A 15,389-nucleotide genomic window follows, 5' to 3' on the forward strand; every position below is an offset into this window, starting at 1 on the left:
CACTGACATAAGACTCACTGGGCATCAGTAAATTCTAGGATTGGGCTTACAGCTGCAAGTATAGATTCTAAAACATCCACATCTTGCTAGGTTGGAACCAGTGGCCTGGTCTTCATGTCCTTTGAGAGTACCTCTATGGCGACACTTTTCTGCTCCTGAACCTGTTTCACCATTAGTTCACTTTAGCACTTCAGCTTGTGTTTAGGCAAGGTCCTGCTTCTTCTTCCAGTAGCAGAAGGCGGCCACCACCTTTTTCAGACCCCAATTGCTCAGTCCACTTGCTTCTTCTAGTTAAAGGAACAATACAGGGTTTTTGGGAGGATCTATTGACAGAAATGCAATATAATATACAAAACTATTTCTTCAGAGGTGTATAAAGACCTTATGTAATGAACCGTTATGTTTGTAATACCTTACAATAAGCTACATACATTGGGCCTACATGCATTGAATTTGCCGCAATGTTTTGTACAGCAGCCCTAAACGGACAAACAACTCTACAACGTAACGTTTTCCCTTCCTCTCACTGCGGTATAGTAGTGAAACAGATCGTGGATGATCCGTACGGGTCGTGCTTTACGGTTCGGAACTCATGTGACCTGTGGATTTACTGGAAGTTTATTCATCATTGACTAAAAGAGTAAAACGCGGATGGGAGACAGGCGCTCTAACAAGGAGGCTAAAGACCACAGTCTCAAGCGTCTGTCGCTAGACCGTCTCTGTTGGTCGGGGAGTGAGGTTTACCTTGCACAGCACTCTCAAACTGGCCTCCGTTGTATAATCCATACAAACATGTATCTCTAAGAATTAATAGCAAATAAAATCACTGAAATTAGGGGAATTAAATCATAGGCCAACTTGTATAAAAACAGACAAATGTAGCTTGCCTTGCCATGACAACATTTTTGGAGTGTGGGGAATATGGGTGGGACCTTGATACCGCAACTCCATATCTCAGCCATTTTGGCTTCAATTTTCTAAGATTCAAGTGAACGAGGCACATCGTCCATCTTTTATTGTTCAATGTTTGTAACATACCAAATAACTATACTAATAAAAAGACTCACATTTTGTGAGCCTTTTAGGGGTGGCATTTTGAAAGCAAAATAAAGTTATTAGATTTGTGATCTAGAAGTAATTTAATCACTGGTTGCAAATATATTAATGGTGATTAAAGGGCACAAGTCACAAACAGAACACAGTGAAGGAGCTCACAAACAGTCAAACATGTATAGAATACATATGGCCTGATTTGTTTCTACAAACTATAAAATTAAAACAGTTTTCACTGTAGTAATTCCTATTTAAGCTACAAAAGTTATTGATCCAACAGCAGTGAGTAACTCTTATCATCTTATTTTGTTGTTTGATTCATATTAACAGCATAGAATGGCAATACTATTAGGCTGCTGTTACTTTGTGCCATAAAACATGGATTCAGTATTGTATTGTATTGTATTGTATTTACTTTTTCAACTATTTGTTAACTATACAGTAACTCAACATGTAATGAGTTACCTACTTAATTAAAAATACTGGTCAACACATGCAGTTTTGGTGTTGACATGATCTTGTGTTTATGAATATATATTGTTTCATTGGCAGGTCTTTGGCTTTGTCAATAATCTTGTTGGTTGTGAGGAGCAGGCCAAAATATTTAGAGATGAAGTAAGTGATGAGCATTTTTACATATACAATTTTTTATACATTCAAAAGAACCAAGGGCACACAGACTGGAAACGTGTGGCTTACAGTATATTAAAGCTGGCATCGGCTATATAAATATTAAATAATTCCAGAACTATGATATTGTTATTGCAGTGTGAAAGCCTATGTATGTATCTTTTCTGAATAATATAAAAAAGTACCAAATAACATCCTGTATTTTTTTCTACACAATGACCCTACAATATATTTGCAGGAGAAGTGGCATTTCTGTAACAAACGCATTTTGCGGTTCAGCTGTAAATGTTTACCTGTGCACTTTACATCATAAACTCTTAGTTCAGTCTGCATGTGAAGTAACGACCCCCAGAATTTTAAAATGAGGTTTGTTAAAGTAATGAAAATATTGAATGCTTTTCTAAAAACAGATTTTAGTAGGTAATATTAATAACATATTAAGGCAAACTCTTTTTATTAGTTGTGGTACCCTTTACAGTTTAACTCAACAGAACGAATAGTAGGCAAAACGCAAGCACAATCGGGCTGTTGGGCATAAGGTCTCGGGCTTCGTTTCAGTCCTAGCCCAGCCATGACTACATCCCTTTTAAAATAATTACTTGCCAATGTATTAGTGGATTATTTACAAGCTTTTAGAATTAGCAGTGAAGTCTGATCACTTGGTCATAGTCGTGAAGCTCCTCAATTACATTTTTTTTTTGCAGATGATCGATGGAGAAGCATTGCTTCTTCTGAATCAAAACGATATTGTGAAGATCATGAATATAAAGCTTGGACCTGCGCTGAAAATTCACAATGCTATTCTAATGTTTAAGAGTACAGATGAAAGCCTGAAGTGAATGCTTGTGATCAACCTTAAACTTGTCATGTTGTATTGATCCATATTTCACATAATTGGTAACTAAATCCACCGTAGATAGAGAGCACCAGGACTCAAGAGCAAGACAAACTACACATTAATATGGAGCCAATGGAGGACCAAAACCTGCAGAAAAAAATTAGTCGTAGAAAAATAAAAAAAAGTGACTCGATAAAACAAATACAAATAAAATGTTATTTTCCGCATTTACTTTTTTCTCTATTTTTTACCTTTGTTATGCTTTATTTAGTTTATTTTCTCATGGAAAAATATATTAATTATTATTTGTTGATTTATTTTAGATTTATTTTTGCAGGTTTGGTCATTCAAATAGCAGTGCTTTGATGCTACTTTATTTAAATATAAAAATGACATTTTGGTAAAGAACAGTTTGATCTTAAACCAGCTTGATATTTCAGGAAAAGGCTGAAGAATGTCAGATTAATACAGTTTTAAACTGTAATCATTTGTTTTTTGTATGTTGTGGTCACACAAGTAAAATTAGACACAAATTTCAGGTCAGAATTCATTTGACTTGGTGCTACTGTACCCTTTTTAGATCCCTGTTGATGTTTATGCACTTTACCTAAGGAACCATCAGAGGGAGCTGTCATTTATAACCACACATTGACCTCTGAGCCAGTAAAATGACTTGTTCAGGGATCACAGACAATGCTGTCCATCAGAAACATTTTACAGCACCCATAACATTATTGTGTTTCATGAGAGAGTAGATAAAAATGTTTTAATGATTAAGGGCCCTATTTTAATGATCTAAGCACATGGTCTAAAGCAAATGGCGCAAGTGCATTTAGGGCGTGTCCGAATCTACTTTAACAATGGGAAAAATTGTTGTGCGCATGGTCTAAATGGGTTGTCCCTATTCTCTTGATGAGTAGGCTAATAGGTGTGTTTTGGTAGAAACGTTCAGTAAACCAAACAGAGCCTCATCTCCCTTTCCCTTTATGAGCCAGTTGTGCTTGCTCGATGGCAGATTTGCTATTTACATTGCCAAATTTGCAAGTGGGAGAACAGAGTGTTTTTTCGTTGCGAGTAAACTGATCAGATCGTCTACAGGACAAGTTGGATTTATATCTTTGTGTACACTATAGTAATCTTTTACATTGTAATCCTTTTAATATTTGGTATGTTTGCATCCCTCTGTGTGTAATAAACAGCGTGTATGTGTGTTCTTTAGGCGCATATTGCTAACGCGCTCTTTAAATAACAAACAAATATTGCGTCGTTGACTTTAGACCAGGTTTCAGTTGGTCAGTGGCACAGTCTATTTCAGTTGCCTCAAAATAGCAATGTTCCAACAAACATCGTTTTTTGACCAGCACGCCCATGGCACCCAAGCGCATAAATGGGTGCAAATGCATTTGCAATTTGAACAACGTGGCACATGATGTGAAAATGATTACTGCATTGGGCTGGAACTTGCAAAAGGCACTTGCGTCTAGCGCATGGCGCCACATTGTGCCAGGTCTATGATATGGCCCATATTGTAGTTTGCATCTTCAAATCAGTGATACAGTACATTTCAATTATATATGAATGGAAACCTGTAGCAAGGTCAATTGTCTTAACAGAGGTCAAGTTTTAAATGTCTCTATGTTTAAACTACAGTATTTTTCTCTTTTGGAAAAGTTAATAATATACAATAAATATCATTCAGTTCATCAACATGAATAAATGTTTGATTTAACTACTGTGGTGTGGTAATTTAGCTTAATTTGTAGAAAGTATCACTACTGCTCATAAATTGCTAATTTAAGCTATATTAAAAGGATACTGAGTTCACAATGGAAGCTGACCTTCCGGCGGCAGTTTTTGAATCCGTACGCAACCGGATCTGAGTTTTACAGCAGATGGAGAAGGGGATCACTTCTGGTTCTGTTCTTCGGCCTCGGAACCCTTGGAATTATTTTTCTTTTTGAATAAATACATAGGCAGCCGTACCTTCCTGTTATGTGTTGTGTTTTCTATTATATAATATACAAACTGTTAGGTTTAGGGGCGGGGTTGGGTTGGGTTATGTGCTAAAATGCCTCTGTCGTCGCACAAAGTAGTAAACGTACACAAAATGCCCTGTTTTATTAAATAAAAAATCGCAGTAACTCCACCCTCATACATGCATGTCATTGTCATGCCTAGAGGAGGCAAAGTGTGACACGCATTCTTAAGTGGACCAGGGTGTCTGTTACACGCTTTGGTGGGATCCTGGGTTGTAAACCCACACAGCATTACAATCAAGACAACAAAATGTTATCAACTGTATCAAAGGCAGAGGTAAGATCTACTGTAAAAACACTAATACCACCAAAATCACAAGTCACCAGTCTACTAATGGTGTAGACACTGTGTAAAGACAAATTCATATATCTCGATTCCACATCCCACCTTACACCTTCTTCTTACTGTCTGCCCTCTACCATCCTGGATAAATAAGTGACCCCCCCCTTCCAGCAAAGACGTAAATTTCTTTCTTCAGAGGATGTTACAGTTGTCATTTTCCACTTTGACAAATAGTCATTTTGGGATGAATCCCTGCCTATACAGTGTAAAAACAAAACTGTCATTGTGAACAGCTTTCCTGTATCTAAGTGGTAAGAGCATTGCGTTAACAACACAAGGTTGTGGGTTAGATCCCAGGGATTGCAGATACCTATATGAAGAAAATGTTTTGGATAATGCTATGTAAGTCGCTTTGGATAAAAGCATCTGCCAAATGCCTAAATGTCCCAAACAGTGAATAAAATAAAAATCTTTTAACATTTTGAAAATGTATGTTTCTGTTTGTTCTCCATGATGCTTCATACATGGAAAAGTATGAGCAGTCACACTATTACTGAGCTGTTTCATTGTATAGCATTCAAGTATAGGATTTATTTGCTATTGATAATTATATTTCCAGCACACTGACTGTGGTCTTGCTTTACATTTTGGAAATCAATACAATTCTGCAAATATATTCCAAAATTATAATTGTATTGCCTTACATTGGTTTTGTCCAACCCATCAGCTGGACTGCCCTTGTGCTTCTCAATTTTTTTAAAAAGTCCAATAGTTTTAAATTGTGCTAAAATATATACTTGCAGAATCTGCTAATTGTTAATTGACCTAAAATACAAGTTCAAAAGTATACTGTACATGCCCCTCAATCTTGATATGATTGTTTCTTGATCTTATGTTCCAAGATGATCACAGATGTTTTGTGTCACATACGAGACCGGATTCAGATGCAGAGAACTTTATTAACAAAGATAACAAACCCTGGCAGTGAAAACAGGGGCAAACTTAATGCCGCAAACAGGCAGAGAACTGAAACAAATAAGGGGGCCGTTCAAGGGAAACAATGGGCTCGAGTGCTCAGCCAGGGAGAAGGGGCTGTGGAATGGGACTGTACGTGCTGGGGCGAAGAACCTTAGTGCCAAGGCAACCAAAGACCTTACTGAAGCCAAGAACCCCAAAAACAGGCCATATAAAAGGGGGTGATTTCACTGATATGGTCCTTGTGGTGAACTACAGTGAATGAGGAGGAAGATGGATCCTCAGTGGATGTAATGAAGACAGTCCAAGACGTTCATACAAGAAAACACAAATGTTCCTCAGCTACAAACCAGGATGGTGACAGCTATAAGTTGCTTCTGAAACGGGAAACCGAAAGAGCAGAAGTACAAATTGAACTGGGTAAACAACAAATCTTGTTTACCCAACGACAGCAGAAAAAACTGCAGATGGAGATACATCTCCTTAAGGCAGAGATGGAAAGAGCTGGTATCTGTCCTGTAAATGATCTTTGAGTATTGTATAGTATTGTTTTTGTTTTATTACTTAACATTATAAAAATATCAGGATGTTTCTGTTTATTACAGTGTTTCTGTTTCTTACAATTAAAACAAATAATGGCTATTTGTGGCCACCTGTATTTTCCCTTCCTGTTCTTCTTTGCTAAACCAGTAGGCTACACTGTTGGTTCCATTTAAGGCTCTGGTAAACATGATTTGGTAATCCTGAAATTTGGTGTTTGGATCAAAGTGATCCAATCCAATGTTCCTTTAAAAACTGGCATTAAAGTAAGATGGATCAGGTGATCCTGGATAGCAAGACATCGGATTTCCAAATCCGGATCAATTTGATTCAGATTACATTTTTTGAAAAACTGGGCCCTGGAAACTAAAATAAAACTATCTGATGAACATGTTTTTGAGAATTTTTTCCTAGCATTTTTAGAACAAAACATTTCTAGCTGGGAACCCTTTTTTTTCACACACACAGGCTGATGTTTTTGCCTTGCAGTGTGTCTTGCTGGTTTACACAAACACAAGCTTTCCTATATTGGGTTATGCACACATTGGTTAATCATTCACTTGGGCCTTTGGCCAAATAATCAGCGAGATCTACTGCCTGAAGAAACATTTCTGATGCACTTCAACCAAGCATTACTATCAGAAAAAAATATTGAATGCTTGCTACATGCAGACAGGTGAGCTACTTTTGTTTCCTTGTGAAGAATAAAAGTTACTTAGACATTGAAAGGCACATTATTGCATGCTAATTTCTCAGTGTCTTTATTGTTATCACTATTGCTATTGCTATTGCTATTGCTATTTTTGTTGTTGTTGTTGTTAAATATCTTAAAATTCCAAATGAATGTATTTCAATTTATTTGATTGAATGTATTTATTCAGAAAATGTTTAGGGTCAAGGAATAATCATGTTAACCATAAAGCAAGTCAAAAAATTATGATATGAATATACTTTTTAAATGGTGCCCTAAGGGGAGCTTTACAAGGTGCTGTACACAATTTAAAAGATGTATTAAAACACGGATATCAAAGAGCTAATAATAATACATCAAGGAAAACTATAAACGCTTACCTGAAAAGAGTTTTTCAATATGTCACTATTTCTTTTTAAATATCAGCTGGAAACAGCAGTTCCAGACTTTAGGAGCAAAAGAAGGCTTTGTCACCCATACTGGGTGGAGCGTAAAACTGACGCTTTATGGTGTATTTTGTCAACAACTACTGCGGGGTCTCCAAATTATGTCAAATGCTCTTATTTGAGATAGTATTTAACCCACCATATTCTTTTGACCTTCCAATACGTAAAGTGTGTTAAATACAAATGTTGACTGTGCCATATTGGCTTATTCCTTAATGTAGAAATGTGCTATAAGTATGTGTAGTTAAAACTGTACACAAAATAAGAGATAAGCCTTTAGAACACTGTTGTATAGCCTTTTGCAAAGTTGTATTTACTGTGTAAACTTTTTCATGCTGAGTTTCCACATGTCCTTCATGGGTCTGTTTCACAAACCTGAACATCCAGTTTTTCTGTGGTACATCAACATTTAGACCAGCATAATAGCTCAGAGCAAGTGTTCACTTCAAAACTTTGGACTTGCGTTTCTGGAAAGGAACTACTTTGACTCTCTCCTGAGAAACACTAGAGATACAGAAGATGGCACATTACAATCAAGTAAGCTAATATGGGTTACTACTATATAGAGATCTTGGCTTTGTTTTAGCTAACATGCAACTGTCTCCTTTAGGAATTATCTTCATCATCAGGCAATGTCAATCTGGGTGTGTCTGGCAATCCTCAGTAAGATATCTCTGCTTTTTTTGTCATAACAAAAAATCATGGATTGACCACATCAATGATTTGTGTGAATGAACATAAAATGAATGTATTGTGTTGAAGCACTGATACTGCGGTTATTGTGATATGTGGTAATATGTGCTAACTGTTGTTGCCCTGTGTGTTTACAGTGCCAAACCTACTGACTTTGACTTTCTGGCAGTGATTGGAAAAGGAACATTTGGGAAGGTTGGGCACACCTAATGCCACTATCAGATTAAGAATGTACCATATGACTTTACAAATGATTAACACTTCAAAAGGTGTTCTAAGGTTACCATGATCACAACAATTTCAGCAGGTCTGAAAAGCATAAGTATTTTATAAAACCGACCTGAAGAAAACTAAATGCTATAATTTAGGCTTAAAATGCTTTGTTTAAAATTGCAGGTACTCTTGGCAAAACTCAAAGCAGATGGAAAATTCTATGCAGTGAAAGTTTTGCAAAAAAAGGTTATATTGAAGAAGAAAGAGGTTGGTATTTATTTGTTTTTCCTATAACCAACCCTTGACAGAATAGTTTTAGGTAGAAGATGGGGTACAACTTAACACTGTTTGGTAATTCAATTCAAATATATTTGAGATTTAATCAGATTATTATTACACAAGCAATACAAACATATCTGCTACAAATGATCACTGCCTGCTTGTGCCTGGGGGAGATCAGTTGTAACAGACAGGGTATAAATTGTAGGTATATACTGAAGATGGATACTGTTTGTGCATATGTCTATAGAAATGCATCTTTCATCTATAACAATGGATGAATACATACAGTACAGTATAGATTCGAGAGAAAGCCTGGATCACATGTGGATCACAAAACCAGTCTTAAATAGCATAGGAATATTTATGGCAACAGCCAACAAAGCATTGTATCGGTCATTATAAATTATTATTTGACCCATATATATAATTTTTATTTTATGCCAAAAATCATTATATTAAGTAAAGATCATGTTCCATGATAATATTTAGTAAATTCCCTACTCTAAATACATCTAAACTTTATTTTTGTTAGTAAAATGCTACACTAAGGCACCCACAGATTCCAGAGTTTAAAATAATCATATCTCTGTAAATATTGTCATATCCTCACAAACCATACATCGCTAAAAAGCTTAATTATTATTCAGATCATATAAAAATTTAAAATTGCCCATATGGCTGATTTTGTTGGCCAGGGTAACATGTATCTTTTCGAAAAATGTTGAATTCATTGTCATTATACATTTGAAGGGTTAGTTGCAACACTGTGTATTAACTAACCCCACTGTGTTCAAAAGTTTAAAAGCCTACGTAAGAGCTGCTAGGTTTGCCTCGCATTTATTAAAAGATAAAAATACCAAATGCATAAATCGCTTGTGTAACCATGTAAAAGGTCCATGGTACAATTATCTCTGCAGTAGGTTGTGACCCGCTTACCCCTACAAGTCAAGAATGTGCCATAAAATAAGTATAATCTTATCTGTCCTTTACACTGTGACAAAAAGTTAGCACATCTGTTTCATTCTCTGGATATTCAAGTGGAAGTGTGTACATTTCCATCTGTTTTAATTTATTTTAATGTAACAATGCTTTAAAATATGCAGCTGATTCAGCTCTGACCTTTCTGAGTAACTGTGACCACTTGCAATACATGTTCGCATGATTTATATAACCCCTTGCAACATAATTTATAAATAAGTAATGTGTAATTCTGATTTCTTTTTAAACTCATCAAATGTAAGCTAACGTTTGGTCGCAAATGCACCCCGAAAAGTAAGATCGGATGGTTTCATGTTGAAATTAAATAAGTATTATTAATGAAAATTAACCTCTTTCATAAACTTGTTTTAAGCTGTACTACATAAGCATTATAAGCAGAGCTAATGCTCTGATGTGAATGTTATTAGTATTTTACTAGCGTGAACCTCCCTTAATGATGCCTTGTGTTCAACAGCAAAAAAACATAATGGCAGAGAGGAATGTGCTACTCAAGAGCCTGAAACACCCTTTCCTGGTTGGCTTACACTACTCCTTTCAGACCACAGAGAAGCTCTATTTTGTCCTGGATTATGTAAATGGAGGAGAGGTATTATGAGATGGTGCTAAGAAACATCATGATTTATAAATCCAACAGTCAGTCACCCACAAGCATCAGGGTCTGAATTAACCTCGGCAGAGAGGTCTGCAATGTTAAAATAATATTTCTGAGATTTTACCAAATGCTTGCTATAAAGACAGCATTATTGTTTGGATTTAAATGTAAAAAATGACGTTCTAGTTTAAATGATCATCCGAGGTATGACAATATATACAGTTTGTCAGAGCTAAGCTTTTGGAGGAGCACAAATTCTCCTTTCTTTAGTCCTGTACTTGAACTTTTCTAAAGATGAACTCAAATCAAGTAGGCTCACATTAGCTCTCAAAAAATCTTAATAAGTGATCGTATATGTTACTAGCTGGTCTAAATGGTTTTCCGTTTTCCCTTCCCAGCTGTTTTACCACCTGCAAAGAGAGCGGTGTTTCTTAGAACCACGGGCTCGTTTCTATGCGGCTGAAGTGGCCAGTGCCATTGGCTATCTCCACTCTCTCAACATAGTTTACAGGTGAATAACTGGGAGACTTTCTGTTTATCATGTTATGGTCACATTTACTGTTGGCCTAAATATTAAAAAAATATCCTATCCAGAGATCTCAAACCAGAAAACATCCTCCTAGATTATCAGGTAAAACATTTATTTGGACAAGCATTTCTAGCAGCGATTTCAAATGCATTTCAGTATGCTATACTGTCATGATTTGGTTTTTCTCATAAATCAGGGCCATGTAGTGTTAACAGATTTTGGCCTGTGTAAAGAAGGGATAGAACCAGAAGAAACCACCACAACCTTTTGTGGAACTCCTGAGGTAGAAATCTAGATATACTACACATGTACTACATTTCGTTACACTGTACTTGTATATGTGTAATGACAATAAAGTTTAATCTAATCTGGATACAAAACAAGGTTTCACTCTTTCATCTAAAATCACCTAATGTGATATTATGTTCTTTCACTCTCAGTATCTAGCACCTGAGGTCCTACGGAAAGAGCCCTATGACCGAACAGTGGACTGGTGGTGTCTTGGAGTAGTGCTCTATGAGATGCTGTATAGCTTAGTATGTCTGCTAATTCACTCAAGCGTTTTTGTACACAGCACTTTGGTGTAAAGAATCAAATATCTTTAGCTTTTTCTGAATGTGGTTATCGTCAACAGCCTCCATTTTACAGTCAAGATATATCTGAGATGTATGATGGAATCTTGCATAAACCCCTTTACCTGCCACCTGGAAAGTCTGAAGCTGTGTGCCATCTGCTCTTCGGACTCTTGCAGAAAGATCAGCGCAGACGAATAGGAGCTATTGCTGATTTTGTGAGTGAAAATTAGGTGCTGCTTAAACGTAACTTTTTGCCACCGTTTACAATATATTTTATAAAATCATTATAAAATATTCATATAAACTAAGACAAGAATGTGCTAATCGGCCAGCTCTTCTTCTTTAAAATGTCTTAGGCCAAGTTGCATTGTTAACATATTATCTGTTGTAATTTTGCAGCTGGAGATTAAAAATCATATGTTCTTTGCCCCCATAAACTGGGATGACCTCTATCACAAGCGGATCACTCCTCCATATAACCCCAATGTGGTAGGTTCTAAAAAAATCTCCCTTTTCAAAACCAAGTTTTGTTTTTTTCTGTGGTAAAAAAAATATAAGTAATATTCTGTATTAACACAATTGCTTTGTTAATTATGAATCCTGATTTCCATGTTTTATTTGGCACTATAATGGCAAGTTGTGTAATAAGGCATTTTACGTGTTTCCTCAGAGAGGCCCTTCAGACCTTCAGCATATTGACCCTGAGTTCACCAGAGAGATGGTGCCCAACTCTGTGGGTCGCACCCCAGAAACTACAGCAAGCCTTGCCACCAGCAGCTCCAATGCTTTCAATGGGTTCTCCTATATTTCTGGAGAAGATGGCTTTCTCTGAGACCAATCAAGGTTTTTTTCAAACAAGAGTGCAAATCAAACAAATATCATTGTCATTCAACCATGATGATAGAGACTGTAATGGAAAAACATAGGCACACAATTTTTATTTTATGCTGATGAAGGTCAAAGTCATAAAGATTAAAATGATAAGTTTATAAATGCTTTGCATGTATAATAAAATGGAACAAATCATTTCATCAGTCTGCACACTTTCATTGTGCAACATTGACAGAAGTTACATTTGTTGATTATACCATCGAAAATGATAATTGCAAAATCTGTAAAAAGCTTGTAAACATCTTTGTTACTGTTAGAAATATCCTTATTATAAGTGTTTTTGGAAAACTTATAAATGAATGTAAATGTTATTTAATTGTGTCTTAATTTTAATTATTAACATATACTTGTATTGCTCCCTGAACTCTTTGTAAATCGCTTTGGATGAAAGCGTCTGCTAAATGACTAAATGTAAATATACTTAATAAGTTATTGAGTTGTTTCTGGATGTACCTTGATATGAATAATAAAACATATAGATTAAGGTTTATTCAACCTGGTCTCATAGGAAATGCGTACCTCTGTACACTTTTTGCAGCACCACAAAACATGTACCATCAGCAGAGACGGCCCCCCTATAGGCAGTGGCGGCTCCAGACAATTTTGATTGGGGAGACAATGGGGGGTCATGAAAACCAACAAAAAATACAGTGGACACGGCTAATAACTGCATATTAATGCTAGTAAACAAATAAAACAACACAGCATATCAACTACTTTATTTTTAATTAATTCATCAATTGTAGTTTGCAAACAATATACTTAATTGCCATAGCCAGACCCAGTCCGCTGCTAGCCATATTGGTGCCCTAAGTATAATTCCATTTTGATGCCCCCCCCACCCTGAAATAAAAAATTTGTTTTGCTTTTTATTATCAAACATATAACTCAATACCAGTAACACAGTAGCAGCATCACAGTATAAAACTTAAGAACACTAAATAGAGAAAGTAAAATCTTCACAGCTTTGCTGACTTTGTAAACATATGTAGAATAGCCAACACACACTACACATTTGAAAGTGCAAACTTTTCTTCAGTGAACTGTTTTTTTTGCCTAATAGTTTTTCTATAGTCTTATGAAATAATTTTAGATTTTTTTTTTTCATTAGGCTATTTGACCCCTCAACACTTGTTTCCTACGCGCAGTGCGTTCTGTCATGGGCCACACCCATGACAGAAAACATATTTACAATCCAAAAGAACGACGCGGGTACGATTTTAGTTGAGGCTGTCTTGGTTTCTCGGCTGGGCCATGGATTAAATCCCCTGTTAAATCCTCTCCGCCGTCAGGATTCCCACTATCCGTGCCCACTGTAACGCTCGATGAGGCGCCATTTCTTTCCATCTGCTCACCTGTCTCCTCCGCCTCAGAGGCTGCGAGTTGCTCCTGTCCCACCTCCTCATCCTCCAATTCCCCTGTGTCCTCTGTTTTTAATTCTAGGATCAACGAGGGCTCGCCCTCCACTGCAACGGGTATATTTTCACTCCTATTTCCGTTTGCTCTCAATTTCTTTTTAGGTATGACGAAGCAATCCATTTTTAGCTTCGAGATATAAAGTGCGTAGCAGCTCTTGCGGGCTCGCGACAAATCTTTATCCCGGATATATATATTTGAATATGTATTAAATATTTTTTAATCAGGAAGGGGGTGGGGTCAAATGGGGGGTCAAGGTGAGAGCCCCCTGGCGCCGCCGGTGTCTATAGGCGTACTAATAGGGGCCTCGCCAGCACTAAGAGTGCATGTAGTTACAGCATTTTAGTGATATATTCACGACACGCATACATTTTCTCACGTAGGGCCGAACTCACTAATGTTTTGGTGGTGTGTCAACATTTTTGAAATTACTGACTAAACAGAACATTGCAATATCAATGTGAGGTAAGCCAATCAAATGAAAGGAGGTGGGAAGCTACTGGTTACAGAGCCGAGCAGTGACCAATCAAATCAAAGAAGACTGAGTTATTGTCACGTCCTTAGCTGTTCAACAAAACGCTTTTAAAGTTGACAGAGTGCCTTTCAACACACAACATACTTTAAGTGACTAAAAACATTCAATATTTGACAACTGTTTAGTGTATAGCGATAGATATGCTAAACACATTCAAACAGGCCCAGGTCACGCCCCTACTCAAGAAACCCACATCGGAGCCCTACTATTACCGACCTGTCTCTCTTCTCCTTTTTATTGCAAAAACTCTTGAAAGAGCAGTATTCAACCAAGTTCTCATACTTATCCAAGAACAATCTACTGGATGACAAGCAATCTGGCATCAAAACCAACCACTCCTCTGACTGCACTACTATCGGTCACAGAAGCACTGCGGCTAACCAAGGCGGAATCCAAATCCTCTGTCCTGATTCTGCTAGACCTATCTGCAGCGTTTGAAACGGTCAATCACCAGATACTGCTAGAAACCCTGTCATCCTTAGGAATCTCAGGCTCCCCTCTCCGCTGGTTCAAATCCTACCTCTCTGGCAGATCATTCAAGATGTCATGGAGGGGCTCGCTGTCTACTGCTCACCATATGATCACTGGGGTCCCTCAGGGATCAGTGCTTGGACCGCTGTTTTTTTCCATCTACATGACATCCTTAGGACCCATAATACGGGCACACAGCTTCTTGTATCACTGTTATGCTGATGACACTCAGATCTACATCTCGTTTCACCCAAATAATTCCACTCTAGCAGCTCGCATAACAGTCTTCCTAGATTACATCTCAGCTTGGATGAAAGAGCATCACCTGCAGCTGAACCCGGCCAAGACAGAAATACTTGTGTTTCCGGAACACCCCACGGTCCAACACGATCTCACCGTCAAGCTTGGCAATTCCACTATCACTCCCTCCGAATCAGCCAGGAACCTCTGAGTCATATTTGAAGGACAGCTGTCCTTCAATGATCACATTGCAAAGACAACGCGATCATGCAGATATGCCTTATTTAACATTCGCAAGGTTAGACCCTACCTCACTGAGCATGCGGCACAACTCCTTGTCCAGGCCCTGGTAATCTCAAGGTTGGACTACTGCAATGCTCTCCTTGCTGGTGTTCCTGCAAAGGCTATCAAACCACTTCAGCTGGTTCAGCACGCCTCATCTTCCAACAGCCCAAAAGGGC

The 15,389-nt window shown here is 37.3% G+C and overlaps 2 protein-coding genes and 1 long non-coding RNA gene across 5 annotated transcripts in view; 2 read left to right on the top strand and 1 right to left on the bottom strand.

Annotated features, from left to right (window-relative positions):
- Positions 1-4,248, top strand: part of l3mbtl1 (L3MBTL histone methyl-lysine binding protein 1) — a 24,322-nt gene extending 20,074 nt beyond the window's left edge. Inside the window, exons 22-23 of the mRNA XM_079478397.1 lie at positions 1,606-1,668; positions 2,388-4,248. Coding sequence (XP_079334523.1) covers positions 1,606-1,668; positions 2,388-2,522 — 198 coding nt within the window. The 3' untranslated portion in view covers positions 2,523-4,248. The remainder of the gene's footprint in view (positions 1-1,605; positions 1,669-2,387) is intronic.
- LOC306906763 overlaps positions 1-7,544 on the bottom strand; it is an 8,545-nt gene extending 1,001 nt beyond the window's left edge. Inside the window, exons 1-2 of the long non-coding RNA XR_013787864.1 lie at positions 7,427-7,544; positions 51-287 (exon numbers count right to left, since the gene is read on the bottom strand). This is a non-coding gene — a long non-coding RNA (uncharacterized lncRNA). The remainder of the gene's footprint in view (positions 1-50; positions 288-7,426) is intronic.
- On the top strand, positions 6,919-12,783 carry sgk2a (serum/glucocorticoid regulated kinase 2a). 3 transcript variants are annotated; one of them, XM_079478399.1, is made up of 13 exons: positions 6,919-7,031; positions 7,906-8,029; positions 8,103-8,155; positions 8,323-8,380; positions 8,582-8,665; positions 10,134-10,265; positions 10,670-10,782; positions 10,866-10,902; positions 10,997-11,083; positions 11,241-11,336; positions 11,435-11,590; positions 11,775-11,864; positions 12,046-12,782. In XM_079478399.1, exons 2-13 carry the CDS (start codon positions 8,012-8,014, stop codon positions 12,205-12,207), a joined length of 1,086 nt encoding a protein of 361 aa, XP_079334525.1. In that variant the 5' UTR covers positions 6,919-7,031; positions 7,906-8,011; the 3' UTR covers positions 12,208-12,782. The 3 variants fall into 3 exon arrangements, with proteins under 3 accessions (XP_079334525.1, XP_079334526.1, XP_079334524.1); XM_079478400.1 differs by having other exon boundaries at positions 6,926-7,031; positions 7,880-8,029; positions 12,046-12,783; XM_079478398.1 differs by having other exon boundaries at positions 6,961-8,029.
- Positions 12,784-15,389: the final 2,606 nt, after the last annotated feature.

Source organism: Barbatula barbatula (assembly GCF_947034865.1).
Source record: "Barbatula barbatula genome assembly, chromosome: 17".
NCBI lineage: Eukaryota > Metazoa > Chordata > Actinopteri > Cypriniformes > Nemacheilidae > Barbatula > Barbatula barbatula.